This window comes from Acartia tonsa, chromosome 14 (genome assembly GCF_053477335.1).
Source record: "Acartia tonsa isolate MP-2025a chromosome 14, ASM5347733v1, whole genome shotgun sequence".
NCBI lineage: Eukaryota > Metazoa > Arthropoda > Copepoda > Calanoida > Acartiidae > Acartia > Acartia tonsa.
Window position 1 is genome coordinate 33,025,955 of NC_137273.1, and position 24,137 is coordinate 33,050,091.

Here is a 24,137-nt window from a genome sequence, read left to right on the forward strand (position 1 = left end):
TCTATCTATCTATCTATCTATCTGTATATCTATCTATATCTACCTGACACTCGTCGCACAGCTGATCATCAAGAACATACGGTTTAACCTCGACTCTCTTGTCTATTTCTCCATGCTGGAGTTGAACAAACCTAGAAAATAATTAAAGATGGGATGTAATACAATTACATGTATGTATTGAGTGATCAATATAGTTTATTTAAAAAAGTCTTTTTATTTAGTAAGTATAATGCACAGTGTTTAATAAAAAATAATGTTAATAAATATTTCACTATCATATGATATTTTTACAAAAGCAAACTGTGCACACGAAGAAATAAAGGCACCTGAGGCTTAGCCAGTACTCGGCGCCATTTTAAAATAGGACTTCAAGAAAGTTGACAATAAAAGATTTTAGCAAATAAAATAATAAAAGAGAAAGTCAAAGGTTTTGCTTCAGTCAAACTAACATTAAATTAAGTAAAAACAAAGAATTAGTTGATTACCAAGGACGTACAAGTGGGGGAGGTGGTAACTAATTAATAAGGAGATACTTACACGCTACCTTAACTGTAATTACCCCACATATTGAGATTTTGTCCCTGCCCCTCCCCCCTACACAAAAAGGCTTGGACTTCCTTATTGCTTGTTGTTTACCTGGCTGAAATGGCAGCAATATAACTTTGTTGATTACTGAAAGCAACCCTCCCGGCTCCTTTGGGATACTTCAATTCTGGGTCTGTGTCGATTCCTGTTAAAAAGATACAGTTTTAATGGAAAATGTCTTCTTTATGGTTCGCGACAAGCTTTTTAACTCGAGACTATCTATAATACAAAGTAGCTTGTTGTATGTCTGTCTGTCTGTCCGTCCGTCCGTCCGTCTGAAGCTTAAGATCTCGGTAACCACTGAACCGATCGGATTCTACTCTTCAGGGTATATACCTATTGGTCCTGCGGTGGTTTTAAGCTATTTTTTTGGAGGGTGGGACACCCCCAACCCCCCAAAAAACAAACCCCCCCCCCCTTTTTTTACGAATTTTGCAAATTCGTTATTTAATCGCTATTTTTTTAATTTTTTTTACGAATTTTGCGAATTCGTTATTTAATCGAGAAAATGTTTTCCTGCTGGGTAGGTGCGAAAATTTGCGATCCGTTCTGCTGGGTAAGTAATAGAAGATGTAATTATACCTCTTGGGGCAAAGCCCCTACTAGAGGCTAGGGGCGAAGCCGCTAGTGGAGTAAAAAGTAGCGAATTCGGTCGTTGTCGGGAAGGTGATAGGTTCGAACCTTGGCTCAATATTACATCGTAACTTAAAACGTTAAAATCTTCCTACTCTGTTATGTCAGGTGCAAAACATAAATAGTTAAAGTTAGAACACAGTAATAGTGTCTGACTGATTATGACGTAACAAAAAAAATTAGCCAATGAGAGGCCGTTATTGACCAATGGTAAAATTTATAGTGGCCTCTCATTGGCTAATTTTTTTGTTACGTCATAATCAGTCAGACACTATTACTGTGTTCGTTAAAGTTAGGGGTAATATCATGGCCCAAAAACAAGCGGAATTCATTACCATATGCACAAGATCGTGCAATCAAAAGTTTTGGTTGTCATAAAATTAGATAACTAAGCTAGATTTTGTTTAGTAATATTTCGTATAAATAAAAATTCTAGAACAACAAGTTGATCTAATCTATCTATCTACCTATCTATCTATCCATATATCTATCTAATAACAAACCTGCATAACAAACACCACCATAAAGTCTATCCATAATCATGGCCAGCTCAACTAAAACAAATAACAAACATTAGTTTGTCTAAAATACAAATATACAAAAAAACTTTTTTTATATTTTGTATTTGAAGTTTCTTTCTTTTTGTTGATTTACTATATCAATGGTTTATCTAAACTATATGGCAACAAATACAAGTGGCTATGACTGACATATAATATACGTCATTTTTAGTAGCGAAGCTACTCTATAATTTGAAATGTCCGTCTGTCCGTCCGTCTTAGTTTGGGGGAAACGTAAATTTCTCGGCTCCTATAAAAGATAAAAGGCTGAAATTTTTTGACAACATTCCTATTATTAAGGAGCACAATTAACTATAAAACATCAATGGCGGTCGGACCGCTTTTTAGCAGGTTTTAGGCTATTTTTGTATTTTTCACATTTTTCTCCATATCTTTGGTGTTTATGGTCCGATTTCCAAATTTTTTTCAGTTAAAGATATCAAAATTGAATTTCCTGTCGATTTAAGAAAACAACTATGACGGTCAGACTGTCTTTAAGCAGGTTTTAGGCTATTTTTGTATTTTTCACATTTTCTTCCATACCTTTAGTGTTTATGGTCCGATTTCCAAAATTTTTTCAGTTAAACATATCAAAATTGAATTTCCTGTCGATTTAAGAAAACAACTATGACGGTCAGACTGTCTTTAAGCAGGTTTTAGGCTATTTTTTTAATTTTTCACATTTTATTCCATACCTTTGGTGTTTATGGTCCGATTTCCAAAATTTTTTTCAGTTAAAGATATCAAAATTAAATTTTCTATCGTTTAAAGAAAACAACTATGATGGTCAGAATTGCCTTTTATCAGGTTTTTGGCTATTTTTATATCTTTTACATTTTTCCTCATATCTTTGGTGTTTATGGTCCGTTTTTTTTAAATTTTTGTAGTTAAACATATCAAAATTAAAATTCCCGTTGTTTTGAGCATCCACTATTTAATTTACTTTAACCATCAGTCAGTTTATCATAGTACTGAAATATAAATATTAAGAAATTAAAAACAAATGTTGAAAAGGTTTCGTGATTTTTTCCTAATATAAATGCTTTTGACAACTAGTATCTAAAATCTTATTTAATTGTTTGTGCTTCGCTACTTATGGATGTTGTCATCCTTGTTTTTTATATTAGTTTCGACTAGGTTTTTTTATTTTTAAATTTAAAAAAAGAAGCTAACTGCCATACTGTTATCTTAATGATATTTTGACTACAGTCTTTTGTTAATGTAATAATAAGTTTCATTTCAGGTTAAACAGCCCACCCCATTTAATTTATTTAAGCTATTTGTATAAGGGACTTGCCACAATCATCTGCAAATGCTCTTCCCCCAATTTCTTATCATTAGTTAGCTTTAAAGTTTTGAGGAGAAAAGATCATAAGCTAACATTCTCATAATTTCTTCTCATATACACAAATGTAATCTACTAAAAATTGAATTTTAATAGAGGGGACTTTACTTTATCATCTACTAGTGGTTCCGCCCCTAGCATCTAGGATCTATATTTGAAAGAATATGGAGGGCAGAAAATTAAATAGCCTAAAACCATACCCAGACTTTTTATAGCTTCCATAAAAAAGGAGGACCACATAGGTTCAGAGGTAAGCGTGATCCTTCCCTACAAATAAAAGCTTACTACTTTATATAATAGGATTGTCCTCTCCCTGTCTGCATGGTTGTTTACCCTACCTGCTTTCAGAGGCCTAGGAACCCCGCCGACAAAGACCGTTTTCCTGGGGTCCAGGGGCAACGAATCGTCCAGGACAAAGTCGGCGTCTGACAACTTCCAGGGCCTAATTTGAACAGGCTTGTCCTTGATAGTGGGGCTCGAGACACATAGGTAGAGCTTGTCTTCATCCTAGATAGATGTAAATAGATAAATAGATGGATAAATGGATAGATAGAGAGATAGATGGATAGACTACCAGATATATTAAGAAATGAAGAAATAAATTGTTTAATGGAAAAACATGTGGAAAAGGTACCTACCAAAATTTAAAAACATACATTTTAATGAGACATATAAATGAAATTTCTACCTGTATACAAACTTCTATCAAGGACTGAACAGAACTTTCATCCTAAAATAACAATTTATATATCTAATTCACCTTAACCTAACCTAAAAAAAATATAAAATGTATTTTTTATAAAGTTTATTGTGTATCTGTATTGATTTGAGAAAAAAACAGCTAACTTTTCTTTAGAGAGGCTGCCAAATAATCACTGCAAAAAACCAGTTTGTCTAGCTGAGTTTAAAACAGCAGGGATCTTAAGGGATAAGACAATGTACGATAAATTAATATGCATGCCCAATTATGATCAACAAAAATAACCCTTTTGAATTTTTTTGTTGAAAATTTTTTGTTGAAAAGTTTGAACTGTAGTAGTCTTGAACCAAACCAATCAAAATTACATTAAAGAGTAATTGACCCAGATATGAGATAACGTGTTATGGGTTCCAGAGTAATTCATAGCCCAATGTAAACTCCCTCCTTAATAAAAACATTAACCTGAAACAGAAGGAAAGCATAGCCCTTGGGTGGGAAGTATGACTTGCTCTCGGCCTTGTGGGGCCAATCTACAACAAGGGGGCCAAATCTTCTAAAGGATGCCGTAATTTCATCTAAAAATAATAATTATATTTATTCTGAAAAAATCTAAGGTGGCTTATTGGATAAGACAATGGCAATAAATTATTTTACATCCCAAAGATGTTATAAAAAAAGATTAGAATTTCTGGTGGAAAAGTTTCGAAACAAGTAGTTTTAAACTAACCAATCAAAATTCAATAAAAGTACCCAATGTTTTTAGCAGTGTTTCGGAGCCAGAGCCGGGAGCAGCAACATTTTTGGTGGAGCCGGATCCGGAGCCGTATTTTTCGTTAAAAACGGCTCCGGCTCCGGATTAGCTAAAAATGATTTTTAAAGTAATATTATAATTTGTCAACGGTCTATTTCCATATAATAAACTGAAAAACTATTGTTACTTAACAAAAAGACACACATCCTTCTACTTTTATATAGCTTTAATCAAATAAAAGCAAAATATTTTATATTATTTATTTTATTTTATCAAATTCAATAATGAAAAAAAATTGATATATTAATTTTAAGGTAGGAGCCTGAGCCGGAGCTGGAGCTGGAGCTTGAGCCAGAGCTGGAGCCGGAGCCGCATCAAAATTAAACGGCTCCGACACCCTGGTTTTTAGGCCAAAGAATAACATCACATGGTTATAAAACTTTGGGTACCATTTCACTCAATCCCTAGAAACTCTACAAAAATTTAGCGGGGAAAGAGGCAGATTTTCTTCAAACCTAAAAAAATAATGCAAAGAGAGCGTCATTATTTGTTTAGGTATTGGCCAGGTGTTTTCAATCAAACCCGTGGGATTCTAGAAAACCTAACCTAACCTAATAATAAAATTTATTTTACCTTCATCAATATCAGGTGGAAGTCCTCCAACGAACACTTTTCTGGAAAATCTTTCTCCTAAAAAGTTTATATATTTTTTTAAGGATGAAATGCGCTTCTTGTGAATTCAAGTTGCTTTTTTCCAACGAAAGAAAGGGTATTTTACAAAAAAAAAATGACCAAGGTTATGAAGAGGATGTCTGAACATTTTTTGTGAAGATTCCATTGAATTTGTGACATGTTTTTTTAGACATTTCATGAAACATTACACTTTAGCCACTTTTTTTGTGTATTTTTTTCAGCTTGTTTAAACTTTTAAAACTTAACACAAACTTTTTTATTTTAAAATTTAACATTTAATTAATTTAATGTTACCTCAATGCAAAAATATTAAAATATAAGGGAAATTACTTTTAAGCATTGTATATTTTTCGCTTAAAAATGTTTATATTAATTTTAAATCAGTAATCGTAGGTATTCTTTATAAATTTCATACTGTTAAAACCATGTGCTTTATAGAGTAGTTAGTTACGCTAGTGAAACATACTTGTTATGCTTTTAATATTTACTTGATAATTATATAGTTGACATAAATCAATAGTAACATGATGTATTTTTTGTTTTTAATAACAGTCGGATTTTTTTTGCTTTGGATCTACTTTATATGTCTGTTTTAGAGAGTCATTCTGTCCTTTGCAACTAAATAATAAAAGGTGTATCCTGTAACTATAAAAGAGAATCTTCTTAAATCGTATCTTTTATTGTAAAACACGCAAGACAAGATTTATATGTCACTCTGCTAATAGACGTAATCGTGCATGTTTTACCTTTATGTTAAATAGTTGCTACGCTACCTAGAGGCCTCTAGGGATGTTTAAGGGGATTATTCTTGGGAGGGGTTGTGGTATCATCTCCCCAAATAGTTATAAACCTTCACTGGACCTATAGAAAACTACACTGTAAAGGAGAATCATAATGGTTTATCGATCCTTCGGTACATAAAGACAGACAGGCATCCTGTTACTTTCATATGTAGATAATAATGAAATTAACCTTACCCATGGCGTTATCATACTGATGTCCTCCAATGGCGTTCTGATGGGATCTAAACAACAAAAATATATACACTAAAAGTTTAATTATAGCAAGGGTAAAAAGTTTTCTTTACAAAGTAATAGTTTTATAAATTTATTAAATTATTGTATAAAGATAATAACTATCGTATAGTATTATAGACAGCTTTTCACGGATATTAAAACAATCTTGTTGGTCTCTAGGGGCCCAAGGCCCGGGCAAACATACTAGTTTTAATCTTGAAACAGCGTAAAGTGCCTCCAAAAAAATGACGTCATACAATTAAATGACTAATGATAGGCCAGTATACATTGTAATTGACCAATGGTAAAATTCATACTGGCCTCTCATTAGTCATTTATTGTTTGGCGTAATTTTTTTGGAAGCACTTTACGCTGTTTCTTTAATCTTACGATTTGTATATTAAGAGTCGTGGAAAATTGCATATTCCAGCGGATATAAATCTGTTTCGAAGCCATACTGGAAAACTGATTACCTAGGCGAAGAGCGTGTAGAGTAGAAACCAGAACTTCCTGACTCACTCATCAGGCCTTCTTCACCACCTATGTAAACTAGGATTAATCTAAATAAGCGACTGTCCTTTTAAACATGAATTATATAGATGTATAGAAAAATACTATAAGACTGTCCTTTTATTCAGTAACATAGGTAGTACGTATCACCACCTATGTAAACTAGGATTAATCTAAATATGGGACTGTCCTTTTAAACATGAATTATATCTATAATAAAAATATAATGTATTACTGTCCTTTTATTAAGTAACATAGGTAGTACGTATTACCACCTATGTAAATAGGATTAATCTTTCCTTTTAAACATGAATTATATTATTAAAAAACCTTTAATAGCGTAAAATTATTTATTACTAATATTATATTAAGTAGTAAGGATTTTTTGTCTGTAGCTTAAGATTTTGATTACTACTTAACGGACTGAGTTCTTCATTCTAGGAAAGCTTGACATAGGTCCCGACTCCCAAGGTGGATTTAGAATACCTATTTGTTTTTAGATTCTAACCTTTAGATGGTGTAAACTAATATTATAAATAAGTGACTGTCCTTTAGAACATGAATTATAGGAATAAAAAAATAATGTTATACAGTCATTCGCTACTAAAAATCCGGTAATACTGTTCTTTTATCCATCAAATAATAAAAATGCTTTAAAAACCAATCTGTAAGGTTCCAATTATAAAAAGCAAATCTTTTCTAAAGTCCATCCCCCCACCCGTCCGCCAAAATAACTCTGGTCGTTAATCTAGGCATGTTTGGATTTTCCTATTGATTTTAAACTTGAAAAAAGATTCCTGAAACAATCAGATACAATTTAGGAAGTGTGGAAACTCTATAATCATGACTAAAACGTCCGTATGTTCTTTTCTGTTTACCTTTACCATCAGCGTATTGTCTGGTTTGATTAGGGTTAGGAAGATACTGCTCCATAGATCTCATATTTTCCAGACCCCCTTCGGGGTAATACTCCTCACAGTCTAAACAGAATGTTTATTAACGGGGAAGGTTAGGTTATAGTCCATATACGTCCAAGAGGGTGGTGAGGTGGGTAAAGGGGTGTTTACCCCCTCCGAACTTTGTTAGCCTCATTTAATCCCCTTCAAGTTATTGAAAATACATTAGCTTGACCTTCACAAACCTTTAAAACCCCTCATTTTACCCCTGAAAAACTAAAAATCCTTATATAAAAGTAAATTGGCTGTTTGTATGCATGTAGCTAAAGATTCACTAGTTGTATGAACAATGACATAATTTTGTACTAATAATTAAGAATTTTAAAAATCCCTGGGAATATTATATATCATGTTGAAGATTTCTAAACATTTTATGATATGAGTGAGGAATTTAAATTTTAGAGTAAAATATACAAAATTTTTAGACCTTCACCTCTTGGTTTTTGATGTTGAACTGGGCTAGTTAAACCTCCAAATGGCTTATTTCTAAAAAAATAAAAAGATATTAATTTATAACAATATTGTGTTTTTTTCATGATGATGTAATAATCTATCATTTTTTTCTAAAATATTTCGTATTTTTCTTCAGTTTTAACTATTTTTCTATTCTTTAAGAGTGTATTATTTTAATAGCTTACAAAATCACGAATAAAGATATGGAAAAATATAATTATAGCCAAAAAGATGCTTAAAACACCCATGGATGTTTTGTAATTGATTATGCTCCATAATAAAGGGAATTATGTCAAAAAGTTTCAGCCTTCTATCTATTATAGGAGCCTATCAGTGTCTTGCAGACAGACGGACATTTAGAATAATAAAGTAGCTTCGCTACTAAAAACAATTTAAATATGTAGTAGTACCTTCCATTTTGATGTTGTTGGGGGGTGCGTCTCTGCATGCCCCCACCCATCTGTCCCATGCCCTGGCCCCCATGTGCGGGAGGCTGACCCCAGCTTATTGGGGGCGGGGTCATGGACATTGAGGGCGGACCAGGGGGTGGCCCGGTACCTACGATAATAAATTTTTAAAGTTCATAGATTTTTTGTTTTAAAATTGGAAGATTTTTTTCTAAAAATTGAGATTTAAATTTCTATAATTTATAACAAACATAACTACTTTATTCAAAATGCTATTTCAAACTAGTGATAATAGTATTAGTAAAAGTAGGGGGAATGGTTTGGCCCAAAACAGGCTTAACTCTTTTCCATCCACAGTTAGGATTTCAATATAAAGGTATTGCTATCATAAGGTTAGTTTTCTGAAGGACATTAATCCAACAAGTTAAAGTTAAATTAAACAAGAACTTAAAGTATAAGAGGAGCCCACCTTTAGGTTAGGTAAAAGGAAATAAATTATTGTTTACCTGACCAGCTTGGACTTCCCCATCCTGGAGGCGGGTAAGTTTGTTTACCTATAATCCAGTAGAACATTCAATTTATGAAAACTTGGGGCTTGCACACCAAGTGCATAGTTGGGTATTAATTTGAAACCCCCACTTTTTTGTAATCATACTGGGACCAAAAGTTTTATTTCATTGTCTGAACCTTAAGATCCCTGGTATAGCTTTACAAATGAATAGAAAAGTCAAATTAGATTTCAAGTCCTATTGAAAGAGATATTGAGATGGGTGTTTTTCCCATTCATCCAAAAATTTAAAATTAGCAGAATATTCAAAATACTTGATAAGATGTTGTTGGGCATGCTAGCCCTTGAAGGCATATTTTTTTGAGTAGGAGAGCCACCCCCACTTTCTTTATTAAAAGTAAAAAGTATAATAGTTTTTCATCGCATCGTATTCTAAACAGCTTTCCAATTATAAGATTAAAACCATTTTCAAACCTGAGATGCTGGAGTTACGGGCTTAAAACTGGTTTTAATCCTATGATTGTACATTTTTATATTCGTAGAAAACTGAATATAATACGATTCTATACATAATTTTTCAGTATGCCTGAGAACCGGTTCTAATCCAACGGATTATATTAAACAGGAGAAAACTAATCTAAACTAAATACCTATCCAAACATATTAAAATCTAAATTAAAAAATAAGTTTTGGTATTCAACTCCCCTCTCCTCAAGTGCCCCTAGAGGTTTTTAGGGGCGTAGCCGCTAGTCAAAGATAAGGAAATAATCTTCCTCCTATTAAAAATACTGATTATTGTAGTATGAAAAAACGGGCTAGAAAAAATTATTATCACTCATTTCCTTAAGATAAGATAAGATTTAAGATTTATTTTCCTCAAAGGTACAGCATGTTTTATTAAGTATATATCATACATTAAGTTACTATGCTTTGATTGGTTTGATTCTTCTGGTTTGTTATGTTTGATTCAAGTTTAAGAGCAATTTACATAATAACTATTATTAAGTACCTAGCATGGAATTGGCCGAACTTCGTCTCCACCTAGTTGCCAGGCCAGTTCGAATAGGATGAAAATATCATTTTACAAGAAAAATTCCATGCAACATTGTACCAGATAGTTTGCATAACCCTTTAAGGGTTGTGGAGCCACTGGTGTACTTTGACGCTTGCCAAGCCGATACAATGTTATATGTGCAAAACAATCTTAACAATAATGATAATAATAATAAATACAGTATCTTGCTGTGTATTTCAGACATCCTCCTACTGTCAGTTGCAACTCCTCCAAGCATAAATTCGGAACAATTAAGGAACCAAAACCTTCGTGAGAAGTTGCTATTCCCGTTGTGATCCCTTATCAACTTTACCCAGACAGTTTCCTTTGTAACAAATTATTTTCATTATAGAGTGGGGTTTGTCCGTGTCTAAGGACATCTCCACACTAATAATTACAGGGTAACGATAAATATCGCGACAACGCTGGTCCAATACCAATAAATAAAATACTTAGAAGATGTGTCTATAGATAATAAACCGTACCTATGTGACGTATTTAGGTACCTAAGTGAACAAGGAGTAATGATTGGTTTCGATTCCTACGGAATCTGAGTTTTATTTCTTGGGAAGGGATATAAAAATCCACTAGTGTACAAAAAAAATAAAAATATAGGTCATATGCGATTCCTACGGAATCTGATTTTGGTATTTTGAGGTGAAGGGAGCGTGTCCCTAAGTGTGTAAGGTTCGATTCCTCCGGAATCTGATTTTTGTGTTTTGAGAACTAGTCACAGCATAGCTGTGAATGGGGTACAAACATGTGGTGGGACGTGGGGGGGATTGGGGGAGAGGGGAGAGGGGTTGGTTCCCAAAAAACGTTATATTAATCACGCCTTTTTTTATAAAAGAGAGGGGTGAAAGTGGGTCATGGTAAAGATAAAAAAAGAACTGTGGCGCGCTGTCGCGTGCTTAATTTTGGTCATAGCTTTGCTTTTAGTAGAGTCTTAATCTTACTATTGTTTAGGCACGAAAAATGTTCGGAGAGGAAGAATACCAACAAATGTGGCAGCCGCTACGCAATCGATTGACAATAACATATCAACGACTTCTCAATATAGTTAATGGTGACAATGTCAGCGAGGAAGTGCGTCGTGAGGTAGCCCGTCTACTATACCAGCAGGGTTATCTTGAAACCGAGTTGGCACTCACTCTGTACAATCCAAACAAGGACATGGAGTATCATGAAAATAAATTGGGTGAAATTGCTCAGCAGATTACTGCTCAAGAGGGGGCATGTCTCCAACTTTAACTCTAGAAAGTGGCCATTACCGGTCCAGGACCAGTAACGGTCAAATTCGGTCAAATTCTCTACAACTTCGTATACAAGATATCCTCAAAAATATCCACAAAACATCCACGAAAAATATCTACAAAAAATATCTACAAAGATATCCACAAAAAATCCACAGAAATATCCACAAGATATACCCGTGAAAAATAGAACATTTGAAAAGTTATGCTGCTAATTTTGAATAATTATGGCTATTAAAATGAATTGTTCAGTGAGAAATAGTACTGTTAAAAATTAGAATTAAAATAAAATTAAAATTATTTTGTGTACTTATTTTAAAACATACCATAAATTCATCAATTTTATTTTATTAATAAATCCTAGATATCTTGCAATGAACTTTAATTATAAAAAAAAGAAATGGGTAAAGTAATAGGATGTCTGTAAATATGTGTTAATATGTTGCTATGGGTCAAACCTATTAATATTATTAATATTGTATTGGCATCAAAATAGGAAGTGAAATAAATAAAAAGAATGTAAGTAAAGACTTGGTTAAGTATTGGGGAAAAGTTAAAGAATTGAAAGGGTAAAGGGGAGGATGGGGGGGGGGAAAATCGAAAGGAGAAAAGGGGCGTGGTGAGTGGTTTATTCACGACCGTGGCTACTTGTCAGACTGAGCGGCGCGTATTGTTTGGTATAGGCAGAGGGGGGAAAAAAAAAAGGGGGTGGGGGGAGGAGTGGTTTCCTGGTATAGCGCATAAAAAAGGCGGGAGGAAAAACAATTGGTTATAAAGCATAGGGGAAAATAAGCGGGAAGCGGAAGTGGGGAAAGTGTATTACTTATTAATAAATTTAATTAAAAGATTACATAATATATGGTATTAAAACACAAGGGGGGTATAAATATGGGGGAGATTAGGTCAAGATTTAATTGTTTCCAAGATGTCAAATCAAGAAGAAGAGGAAGGAGGACAAGGCCAAGGTGCTATACCAGGAGGAGCGCCGGGAATTCCGGTAGATGCTGGAGGTGAGGAGGATGCTCCCCTCCATGATCAGGTACAGGAGCTCGTCGCCATGCTTGACACCAGCGAAGAAGCAGATGATCCTGTACCCGTACCCGACGTCCAGCAGCTGTTGAACCTCGCGGCAGTGCCTGATCTACTCCCATTTCCGGGGGTAGACAGGCGCTGTTTAGACCTCTGGTTTATGGTCAAGCGCAGGTTGATGGGCGTCGTGTACGAGGGGGACATGTTGATGTGGAGGAGGTTCCGCAACGACGTCATCGATGAAGAAGTCCTCCGTATGATGTATGGAAACTATGGGTTAGTCGTGCGGTTAATTCAAGCAATGCCCACGTACGCCCGGTCCTTCCAAGCCAACATGGACGCCATCGCCGCAATGGACCGCCTGGTCACAGTCCAGCAGGACATCCTTGAGGAGCTGCTCAACCAGGAACCCGACGGCGCCTACGGCGACTCAAGCGACTACGACTCATAGATGGCTATGCCCTCAAGAGCTTAACCAGTCTGCGATAGTCATTTTAATAAATTTCGATATCAAAATTTAAATAAATAAATAAATTTTCGGCCAAAATTCAACAAAATTTTGTTATTTTTATTAGATAGATAGAGGTTGCGTGATTCGTTAGCTGCTGGATAAAATATATAAAAGAAATAAAATATGGTTGAAATATGGGTAAAAAACCGATAAAAAATCGATAAAAAACCGATATAAAAACGATAAAAAATGGATAAAAAGCAAACTATGCCAAGCTACTCTATACTTGGGTATGTGTGTCGGTTCCTACGGAACCTATTCGTTATGATTTGAGGTTAAAAAAATGCTGTTTTATTGAATTTTATCAAAGAAGTTTAATGCTTACAGAAAGTGGAGGGCTAAGAATAGAATAAGGAGTACGGATAGAAACAAGACTTGCGAAAATCTAAAAAAAAAATCTTAAAATCTTAAAAAATCTTAAAAAATCTTTTCCTGATTGGTTTAAACAAAGAAAAATCCAAAAAGAACAATGTATATTACACTTTGGTATTAACCAATGTTGAGTAAAAAGAAAGAAAAATATTTGCATTTTAATTAAAACTCAATTTTGTTTAGGTAATAAGTAAAACATTTTTTCTTAAAAATATTTTTATTATCAATTAACTTAATTTCAAGTGGAAGGTTGTTAAAGATAGTTGGAAAAGAGTTAAGAGGGGCGTGCAGGAGAAAGTTTCTATTGGTGCCCGGTTCCTAAGCAAAGTTGTTCCTGTTCCTTGTGCCATATGTATGTCTGTAAGTGTTTTCAAAGATTTTAGGAAAAATACCTAATTTATAGGCGTGCATGAATTTACAAACATTGAATTCAATTAATAGGTTGAATGGGAGTATGCCATTAGATTTAAAAAATTCAGCTGTATGAGCTCTGCTTGGTAAGTTTTCAATTATTCTGATGGCTTGCTTTTGTAATTTAATAATTGGTGCTAACAGGTACATAGGGCAAGCAGTGAACAGGAGACAACAGTATTCGATATTCGACTTAATGTAAGAAGTATAGAGTAGCTTTAAATGTTTTTTATCCAATAAGTGACGCATTACTTTCATACTGTAAATTATTTTAGAGACTTTACTATAGACTTTTTCAAGATGATAAGAAAATTTCATTTTCTCGTCTATTTGAATTCCTAAGTGTTTGATACTACCCTCGTTGGTACCGCTAACAAGATCCAGCTTAGTAATTTTTGATTCATCATTTTCATTGTGATTGTTCATATCTACATAAACTTCAAAGTTGGTCTTAGCTGCGAGCTCAGCGGGGGTGAGTATCTCTCGGGGGGAGGAAAAGACCATACATTTAGTCTTGCGGGGGTGTATGAGAAGCTTATTGGCGTTGTACCATTGGGTCAGTCTGGGGACAAGCTCCTTTGCAAGGTTTATTAATTGAATTATATTCTGCTTTTCAATAAAGCCCACTGCGTCATCAGCAAAGAGATTGATTAGGATCTCCTCACTGCATGAAACAAGGTCATTGATGAAAATTAAAAAAAGGATTGGTCCCAGGACTGACCCCTGGAGTACGCCAATGATAATGAATTCAATAGTAGAGGAGAAAAGGCCCTTAAAAAATACACGCTGCTTCCTATTTGCATAATAACTACGGAACCACTCGAGTGCAACCCCCCTTATCCCTGAATTCTCAAGTTTACTAAAAAGGATGTCTCTATTTATCATGTCGAAACACTTCCTTATGTCCAAAAATATGGCCATACAGGAAGCGCTTCGACTGAGTGCTTGGGTGATCATTGTACTTAAATTCAATACATTATGGAAGGTTGAGATTCCTTTCATGAAGCCAAACTGGCGATTGCTAAAAAAAGATCGATCCTCTAAAAACTTAACCAGCGTGTCACAGACATATTTTTCGATGGGTTTGGAAAAGTTATCAATGAGACTAATGCCTCGATGATTATCTGCCTCGCTGAGTGAACCAGATTTGTGAAGGACAACTATTTTAGAAGTTTTCATTTTTTCAGGAAAAGTGCCATTTTGAAGTGATAAATTATAAACATGTGTTAGGGGAGTGGCAATGGTATCAGCACAGCGAGACAGGACATACATCGAGACATCATTGATGTCTGTAGAACGCTTAGGTTTAATGCTACGGATAATATTAATAACCTTGAAGGGGTACAATGGTTCAAAAAAGAGGGAGTCTTGACATGGGGGGGGTAAATATTCAAAAAAATTTTTGGGGGTGGAAGGAATTTCAGGCCTTAGGGAAGACCCAATCTGACTAAAATAACGATTGAATTCGTTAGCTATTTCTTGGTCATTTTCAATTTTGTTTGGGCCTACTTGGAGGTATGTGCACTCAGGGGAAGATTTATTAAAACCAATGACTTCTTTGAGAGTTTTCCAAAGTTTCTTCCCATCCCCATTTGCATCTCTAATTTGTTTTCTATAATAATCAATCTTTGCTCTTCTCACCTGCCTATTATAATTATTCCTATAGACATTGTAAATACTTTCATTTTCTATTGTTTTGTCTTTTAAAAAGTTGCTGTACAATATGTCTCTATGCAATCTACAACGCAATAAGTAATCTGACATGAAAGGTTGCTGGGGCTGGGTGCGTTTGTTTTTTCGTTTTTTTCTAACTGGACACTTTTCATTATAAAGTTTTAAAAAGGTTGAAATAAAATTATCATAAGCAGTGTTTGTGTTGTCTTGACTTAAAACATGGTTCCAGTTAGTGTGGTAGAGTGCATAGTTTAAGGCATCAAAGTTTTCATCATTCAATTCTCTTTTTTCAAAAAAATCTGGAAGTTTGGGTTTATTTACTTTGTCTATTCGGAATGAATTAATAATTGGCAAGTGATCGGAGATTTTTGAAGTTAAAACAAAAGATGACATTAGGTTTTGAATAAAATTCCCTACCCCGAATAAATCAAGAAGGGTTGCTGTGGTTCTAGTAACTCTAGTGGCTCTGGTAACAGTATTTATGATACCGTTAAAAGAAAAAGATTCAATAATTCTCATGGAATTACTGTTTATATTATTTATTTTGAAAAGGTCAAAATTGAAATCTCCTACAATGAAGTATGGTATGTTTAGTGCTGCTATTCTATCAATTAAATCCAAGAAAAGTTCAAAAAATTCTTCGATTTCAGCATTACTTTGGTTGGGTGGGCGGTAGCAGTTTAATAAACAAAACTTCAAACCATTGTAGGAAATTTTTAAGCAAATAGATTCAAGAATATTTTCTTTAAATGAGAACTTATCAAATAATTTATCAACTTTATAATATCTGCTTACTAGGATACCCACCCCTCCCCCCCTACTATTCACTCTGAGTTTGACATGCCAATCATAATTATTAATCCCATAGCAATCCATATTTACATCCTTATTTAGCCATAATTCTTGGAAGCATAGGACATTTAAGTGGATATCATGTTGTTTGAAGAAGTCTACGGTGGAGACAATATCGTTATATTTAGAATGTAATGACTGACAATTAATACTAAAAATATTTTTCGTTTTCGTTAAATGTTTTCAGTTTTTGTACAATTCCTTGTTCACTTGAAAAGACACAATTTATTCCGAATTCATTTTCGAAATCATTAAAATAGTCACCGTAAATCGGATTCATAAGGTTTAGACCAACGTTATCGTTCAAGTTACCGTTATCCTGGTTAATTTGTTCATTAGGGAGGTTTGTCATGGTAGAGTTGGTCCAGGAGCACCGCAGGAGGAATCGTTTTAACGTCAAGTATGGACATCTGAAACACAGTAGATATTAATAAACAAATAAAGATAGTTAATATACAGAATATTATCGTTGAAACGAAAAAAATTACTATATTTACTATATTTATTCCGATTGCGTTTAGTTTATGTGTGTGTTGGGGGTGGCAACACATTTAAAAGCTAGTTTAGTTCCCCCTACTCTTTTCCATTCAAGTTCCATATATTTTATAAGTTAATCAGAAAAAACAGAGATATGGAGGTGACTGAGACTATAGCTTAAGTAAGAACATTAGATTCAATTCGATTCATTCAATTTAATCAATAATCATTAATCATTAATACACTGATTATCTAGTATTCTGACAAAAAAAAGATTAAATTAATTGGAGACATTGACGTATGAACAATAGTAAGTTAAATAGGACATGTAATATTATAGAGTTCACGTCATATCAATCAAAAGTAACTCCAAAATATTTAAAAAATATTTAAGATATTCCGAAAATAATAATTATGCTGAAAGTCTTATGTTAGGTACCTTTTTTCGCCGTTCAAGATACTTAAATTACCGCCTTTGTTGCTGTACGCTTTGCTTTGTTGGCGGTGTCTCTCACTTCCTTGATTTCTCTGGATTTGGCCCTCGTGGCAACAGGATCAGCGGGAGCTGTGGCAACGGCAGATGCAGAAGGTGCAGAAGATGCAGAATATGCGGCGGCAAGTGTGGCGGCAGGTGCGGCGGCGTGTGCGGCGGTAGGTGCGGCAGTAAATGCAGCAGGTACGGCGGCAGACGCGGCGGCAAGTGCGGCAGTAGATGCAGGTACGGCGGCGGACACGGCGGCAGGTGCGACGGCAGATGTCGTGGCTGATGTCGTGGCTGATGCGACGGCAATTGCGGCGTCAGTTGCGGCGGTGAGCGCGGCGGCAGGTGCGGCAGTGAACTCAGCGGCAGCGGCGGCGGCGGGTGCGGCAGGTGCATACTGTGCGGCGGCGGCAGGTGCAACGGCGGCGTGTGCGGCACTAGGTGCGGCGGTTGCGGCGGTTGCAGTTGCGGCATTACGTGCGGCGGCAGAGTCAATTGGAGGGAACACAGCCAGGTCCTCAAGAGCTGGGGCAGGGGCTGATGTCGAATTATGCTGAACCGTGCTGGCTGGATGGGCAGTAATTGTATTGAACTGTCTGGGGAAATCGTCCTCTGTTAAGTCAGCTTGGTTCGAGAAGAATGTTTTCCTTTCCTCAGGCGTTAATTTGTTGAAACGGAGGATCGGCGGTGCTTCAGATAGAAAAAAATCCTCGCTTCCAGGTATGGGCAGAGACATTTCCTTCAGGTCCTTGCCAAACGGATTAAGGCAGCGTATCCAGCGGCTGCCGTTCTTAAGTTGGAATTGCACATATTGGCCAGCGACTTTGGCCCTTGAGATCTGGTTGGTGGCATATACAAAGGTCATTGTCTTCCTGTTGAGGTCTGACATGTCTTGCTTGGCCTGTACAAATCTGTTGGGAAAGAACGGGACTGGTGACGCGTTATTCCTGGGGTTGAACCTCTTGATCTCGGCGTTGTAGCGGTCGAGCACAGCCTTCTTATTGTTCATCCACGCGTCGAGGTAGGATCTAGACATAAAACGAAAGATAAATACAGGGATCTGGCCCTTTGAATATGGGAGCATATGAGCACGCTCAACGATATCACTAAAATGTGAAGGGATATACTCTAATTCCCCTCGTTTAACGGCGGTTTCAAGGGTGGGCCTTATAATGTTTCTGAATATAACAAACTCTGTGATATTTTCGCGGCTCCATGGCTGCTGAAAGTTCACTATTCTACAGCTCCAATCGCGACACCTTTGCTCTCTTATCGAGTTTTGTAGAAGCTGATACTTTACAAAATTATCCCTCGACGTTTCGACAGAGTTTAGATAGTCCTTTTGTTGTGTAACCGTGGTCCTAATCGCTTTTTGTTCACTTGCGACTAATTTAGCGTCGACGAAATTTTCAATACCTTCGATAGATTGTAACTTAACGTTTAAATCTGAGACTCTCGATTTAATATCATTTATTTCGGTTTTATGACTGGCAAAAGTACTATGGATAAGCTCATCCCTTACCTTGGCTATATTCGCATCGTATTCACTAAACTTAACATCCAAAGCTGCGTCCAAATTTGATTTGAATTTTGACCAATATTCTGGGTTGTCACACGTACTACAGGCCATGATGAAATGAAGATGGCTGATCCGAGGGTGCTGAATGAGTGTGGGTCGGCTGACCAATAGTGGGACGCGTGAATATGTTAGCCAATGGGAGAGCTTATTTGTGGAAAGTACTTTGCGCCGGTAGAATGTTGCCAGACCGATAAATTATCAAAAAGTTTTAAAGAGTGTCTTCACTATAAATTGTTCGATAAAGCGATTAGGTTACACATACATATATTTAAATTTTAAAATTAATTCATTTAGTGTTTTATTTTCACTTTTTGTGTTAACAATTGACCGATACGTTAACACAAACACATTGCCAGGCCTAAATACGAGGTGCCCTCTGGCTACAGTGTCTTCCCTTTCCTCCAACTGCGGAGTGACCACGGGCAGTGGGGAGAGGGGAACTAGTTGAGAGAGAGGGGGAAGGTAGAACTGAGCTTAACACATGGGTAGGGCGGGGAGAGCTTGCAAAATGCGTGTTCTCAGCCCGACTCTCTGAACTAAAAAAAACTTAGGACTGCATATTGCATGCATATTTACATAGGTATTAAATCTATTCACACGCCCACACACATACACACACACACATACACACACACACACATTTATCAACTTGTCTAATTTAAAAGTTTGGGTAAAACTTGAGTGAGGATCAGGGATCTTAAGGGATAAGACAATAGAAAAAAATGATATATATTCCCAGTGGTGATAAACAAAACTACGATCATTCTGTAGATTATAATTTTTGGTTGAAAAGTTTGGATACTAATTCTTTGTTAGCAACCAATCTAAATTCAATTAAAAGTACCCAAGGTTTTTGAGCTAACAAATAAGAAAATGTTATTATAAAACTTTGGGTACCAACCAATAGGCATAAGGATCAGGAATATATATTTCCAGGGATCTCAAGGGATAAGACCATAGACATGCGCAGTGATTAACAGAGGGTGTGAAACCATTAGGGGGTGGACAGTCCATCCCAATTTCATAGTAAGGAAGGCGTTGGCACCTCTCTACAGCACGACAATGGACAAAATAATTACAAACTTCCGCCAGTTTTGTCAGTTTTAACAAATGGTACCCAAAACCATTGAATATGATTGTTCGACTCCTTGCCTATATACTGTCCTTGGTGAGGGGGTGGAGGGGGGAGGGCAGAAGACTGATAATGAGGGGCGCGGGGGTAACCAAAATTATTTCCTGATAATTTAAATAACCATTTTAAAAATTATATTAATTAAAAATTTTAATAGCTTTAATATCTTAAGTTGTAACATGTCAATTAAAAGCGCAGGAATAAAAGGCCTAAAAATACTTATATTTAACTGATTCAATTTGAAGCATTTTTGAAGGTACTAGATATTTTAAACTGAGACACTGAAAGAAGGGGGTATAAAAATAGAGTAAAAAAGATTAAATTTGCGAGAAAAAAAATAGAAAACCATCCCGGGGCCTATGTGATGCTTCCCGTAATAGAAGAACTAAATGATTTAAGTAGTTATTAAAACCTTATTTAAGTAAACAGTTTTTCTATACTAATATGAAATGGTTAGTCTGCCTGTGATGGGACGTCTAGCAATTTGGGAAGGTTGTTGCGAGCCGGGCATAGCATACTGGGGCATATACGGGTTCACCTCCTAGATAGATAGATAGATAGATAGATAGATAGATAGATAGATAGATAGATAGATAGATAGATAGATAGATAGATAGATAGATAGATAGATAGATAGATAGATAGATAGATAGATAGATAGATAGATAGATAGATAGATAGATAGATAGATAGATAGATAGATAGATAGATAGATAGATAGATAGATAGATAGATAGATAGATAGATAGATAGATAGATAGATAGATAGATAGATAGATAGATAGATAGATAGATAGATAGATAGATAGATAGATAGATAGATAGATAGATAGATAGATAGATAGATAGATAGATAGATAGATAGATAGATAGATAGATAGATAGATAGATAGATAGATAGATAGATAGATAGATAGATAGATAGATAGATAGATAGATAGATAGATAGATAGATAGATAGATAGATAGATAGATAGATAGATAGATAGATAGATAGATAGATAGATAGATAGATAGATAGATAGATAGATAGATAGATAGATAGATAGATAGATAGATAGATAGATAGATAGATAGATAGATAGATAGATAGATAGATAGATAGATAGATAGATAGATAGATAGATAGATAGATAGATAGATAGATAGATAGATAGATAGATAGATAGATAGATAGATAGATAGATAGATAGATAGATAGATAGATAGATAGATAGATAGATAGATAGATAGATAGATAGATAGATAGATAGATAGATAGATAGATAGATAGATAGATAGATAGATAGATAGATAGATAGATAGATAGATAGATAGATAGATAGATAGATAGATAGATAGATAGATAGATAGATAGATGAAGGAAAATATGGGTAAATAAATTGCTTTTTAGAGATGATTTCTTTTTTGTGGTAAGAGTGTATAATGATGTTTTGTATAGATCTACTTATTAATTATTAATAACATACTAGTACTAGTATATAACCAGAAGGAGGGAGAGGAATATAGCAGTTAAGTTAACTCTTTATACCAAACTAGTGGCTAGGCCCCTTGAGGCCTATTGGGGCAATTGAGGGAGGGTGTACTCAACCCCTGCCAATTTTCATAAAATACAGAAAAAAATCGGGGGGAGGGTCAGTTTTCCTGCCACGATCTCTCTTGGGTTTTTCAATAATAGTTATAAACCTTCCCTGGACCCTTGAGAACCATATAGTTAGACAGATACATACAAAAACATTCAGACACACATCCTGTTATTTTTATAAAAGAATATTTTTACAGAACTTTTAGATTCTTTTACAGAATATTAATGAAAAGTTTTCTTTTTTTTTAATAAAAAAAAGATTGTCCCTTACTTTCGAGCCAAAAATAAGTCTAGCTTGACTTTACCCCAAAAATATAAGAAAATTTGGTTAATAAAGCCTCTTGATAGATAGATACCTGAATAGCAGAGCCCTGAGCCTCCCATGGGGGTAGAGTCCCCCCGTTTCTGTATGTAAACTCCATGTTGGAAGGGTCGATAGCATGGTAAAGCTGAAAATAAAATATCTTAAGAGATCTAAAAAGCTTTAATACAGGTATAGGTTTCAAAATATTTTTGAATATCTCTATGTTTTGTTCATTTTAGTAACTAACTAAACCTTTTTTGAAATACCTGTAAAACTAAATTGAACCCCTTATTTACAAAATATCCCAAGTACAAATTGGACCTTAAAATAACATATCGTCACAAATATGTCACAAATGAAGGCAAATGATAAATCTAAACTTTATAGATTAGTTCTACTTTAAAGGTTTGATTATAAACAATATTAAATTTTCAAATAGATCATGTGTATATTCTAATCATAGAGAAGTTACTATACTTAAAAATGATGAAAATAATAAAATTATGCAATTTGTAAATGTTCAGTATATATAGATGAAAATTTACAGTGTGCCTTTGATTCCGCATAATAGCACATTTGCATGGTGTTTTATTAAAGCAAAAATACAAGATTTTATGGGATAAAACATTTGCGTTAAGCTGATGTATACCTCAAATTACGATATACAAGATAAGCCCTTCACTAGATTAATTCATTGGTGGACAATTTTTGACAATTCTACTTTGTTATACCCAAGCAAAGAAATTCCCCAAAGTCAAAAAAAAGAGGAACTTTCAAACTTTGGAGACAAGTATAATTTACAGTTTTATGTCCCCTCTGGGCCTTTCTCCCTTGCAAAAACACACAAAGTAAAACAAAATCAAAATAATAAGATAGTCTTAAAGTTAAAGTTGCAATTAGTATTGTTGTAATATTATGCAATATTGCCAATCTAATAACGAGATACTCAGCGGAAGTGAATACACACCAGAGTTTAAAAATTCTACAAGATTTGCATTTCTTTCAACTAACAGTGGTAAAGGGGAATGTAATATGACAAAAAAATAAATATATTTTTTAAAAATCCTTTACCACGTATTTCCATGTGAAAATACCTGAATAAGTAAATAAGGATACAAGGACTGATTGAGTTCTTCGTTTTAAGGAAGCTTCATATTGGTCCTGTTATGGTTTTAGGCTATTATATTTTTAAACATCTTGGAATGGGTTTATGCTTTTTTTTCTGCTCTTATGCGCAGTTTGATAACAAACAGTAGATTGTAGTTTAGAAATAGTTTAAAACCGGTTTTTATGCAGCAAAAATAAAATAAATTCTGAGACGTCGGAATAGTATCTTTTTTGTCGATAACACTATCTCTTTATCCCCTCTTTTAAAACTGGGCAAAAGATGCAAGTCAAAAAATGTATGAATTTAATGTATTTTCATACAGTGCACATAGGGGCAACAAGGGGCATCAATTCACCACCCCCAAATCAAGTTTTAAACATTCTATGAGTATTATCATACCCAATGTACATCAGATTTCAAAGGAATCGTAAAAATACGCTTTTCAAGTAAGCATTCTAATGCATGGAAGTCAAGAAATGCAAAAATTTTCTTACAGAAAAAGGCATACTTTTTGTGTTTCACCAACAATTTTAAAAGTATTATAAAATCTCTTAGAATTAACGTAATTAGACAAAATAACTTTTGATGAGTCATGCATTACATATATTTTGACAGTATAAAAGAAAAAAACACAAATTGAAGAAATTAGTCCTAAATAATTCTAGTTGAAGTTAAGATTTTAGTTTATTTTTGTTTGTTTTAAAATCAACATTTAAGTAGACAGTATCAGGAAACATGTTTTCACCGGGTGCCACCGGCTAAAAAAGCAATATTTGATTACCAAAAGACATATTATAATCGCCAGTACTGGTTTCATTTACCCCCCCGCGCCCCTGTAGGGGTTTTTAGCCTGTTTTCTGAAGGTGGGTGCACAAAAACTTGTACTTGGCAGCTGCCAACCACCGCAGTCGGCGGGTGGCGGGAAAACGGCGGCGGATCTTTAGGAAATTTTAATACATTATGTAGACATACAAGAAAAGCTTAAATTTAAAATTTGAAGTCTCTAAGTCAAAAATTGCGGTCACAGGAGGCTTTTAAAGATTTCTAGAGACCTGGAGGATCAGGACCTTCAAGATCATACCTGGAACCTAAAATTGACTTGAATACCTATATTTTACATAAGGGTTTACTACTAGATGATATTTTAGTAAGATAAAAGGCTTTGTTTAAGTCAGAAAAAATGTTTTGCTTTTTATCT

At 34.8% G+C, this 24,137-nt stretch overlaps 2 protein-coding genes across 29 annotated transcripts in view; one reads left to right on the forward strand and one right to left on the reverse strand.

Annotated features, from left to right (window-relative positions):
• Positions 1–24,137, forward strand: part of fne (ELAV like RNA binding protein found in neurons) — a 183,032-nt gene that overhangs the window by 44,047 nt on the left and 114,848 nt on the right. The window lies entirely within an intron of this gene.
• Positions 1–24,137, reverse strand: part of orb2 (cytoplasmic polyadenylation element-binding protein orb2) — a 40,635-nt gene that overhangs the window by 6,111 nt on the left and 10,387 nt on the right. The window contains exons 7-22 of one of the 3 annotated variants that reach the window (XM_080148797.1): positions 21,884–21,976; positions 20,405–20,483; positions 19,963–20,046; positions 9,116–9,163; positions 8,613–8,760; positions 8,183–8,235; positions 7,678–7,773; positions 6,757–6,823; positions 6,245–6,291; positions 5,208–5,264; positions 4,286–4,398; positions 3,812–3,853; positions 3,462–3,630; positions 1,722–1,772; positions 637–730; positions 44–131 (exon numbers count right to left, since the gene is read on the reverse strand). In XM_080148797.1, the coding sequence (XP_080004923.1) occupies positions 44–131; positions 637–730; positions 1,722–1,772; positions 3,462–3,630; positions 3,812–3,853; positions 4,286–4,398; positions 5,208–5,264; positions 6,245–6,291; positions 6,757–6,823; positions 7,678–7,773; positions 8,183–8,235; positions 8,613–8,760; positions 9,116–9,163; positions 19,963–20,046; positions 20,405–20,483; positions 21,884–21,976 (1,329 nt within the window). Of the gene's footprint in view, positions 1–43; positions 132–636; positions 731–1,721; positions 1,773–3,461; positions 3,631–3,811; positions 3,854–4,285; positions 4,399–5,207; positions 5,265–6,244; positions 6,292–6,756; positions 6,833–7,671; positions 7,774–8,182; positions 8,236–8,612; positions 8,761–9,115; positions 9,164–19,962; positions 20,047–20,404; positions 20,484–21,883; positions 21,977–24,137 lie in introns of all 3 variants that reach the window. The other 2 variants (XM_080148796.1, XM_080148795.1) reach the window with 2 other exon arrangements.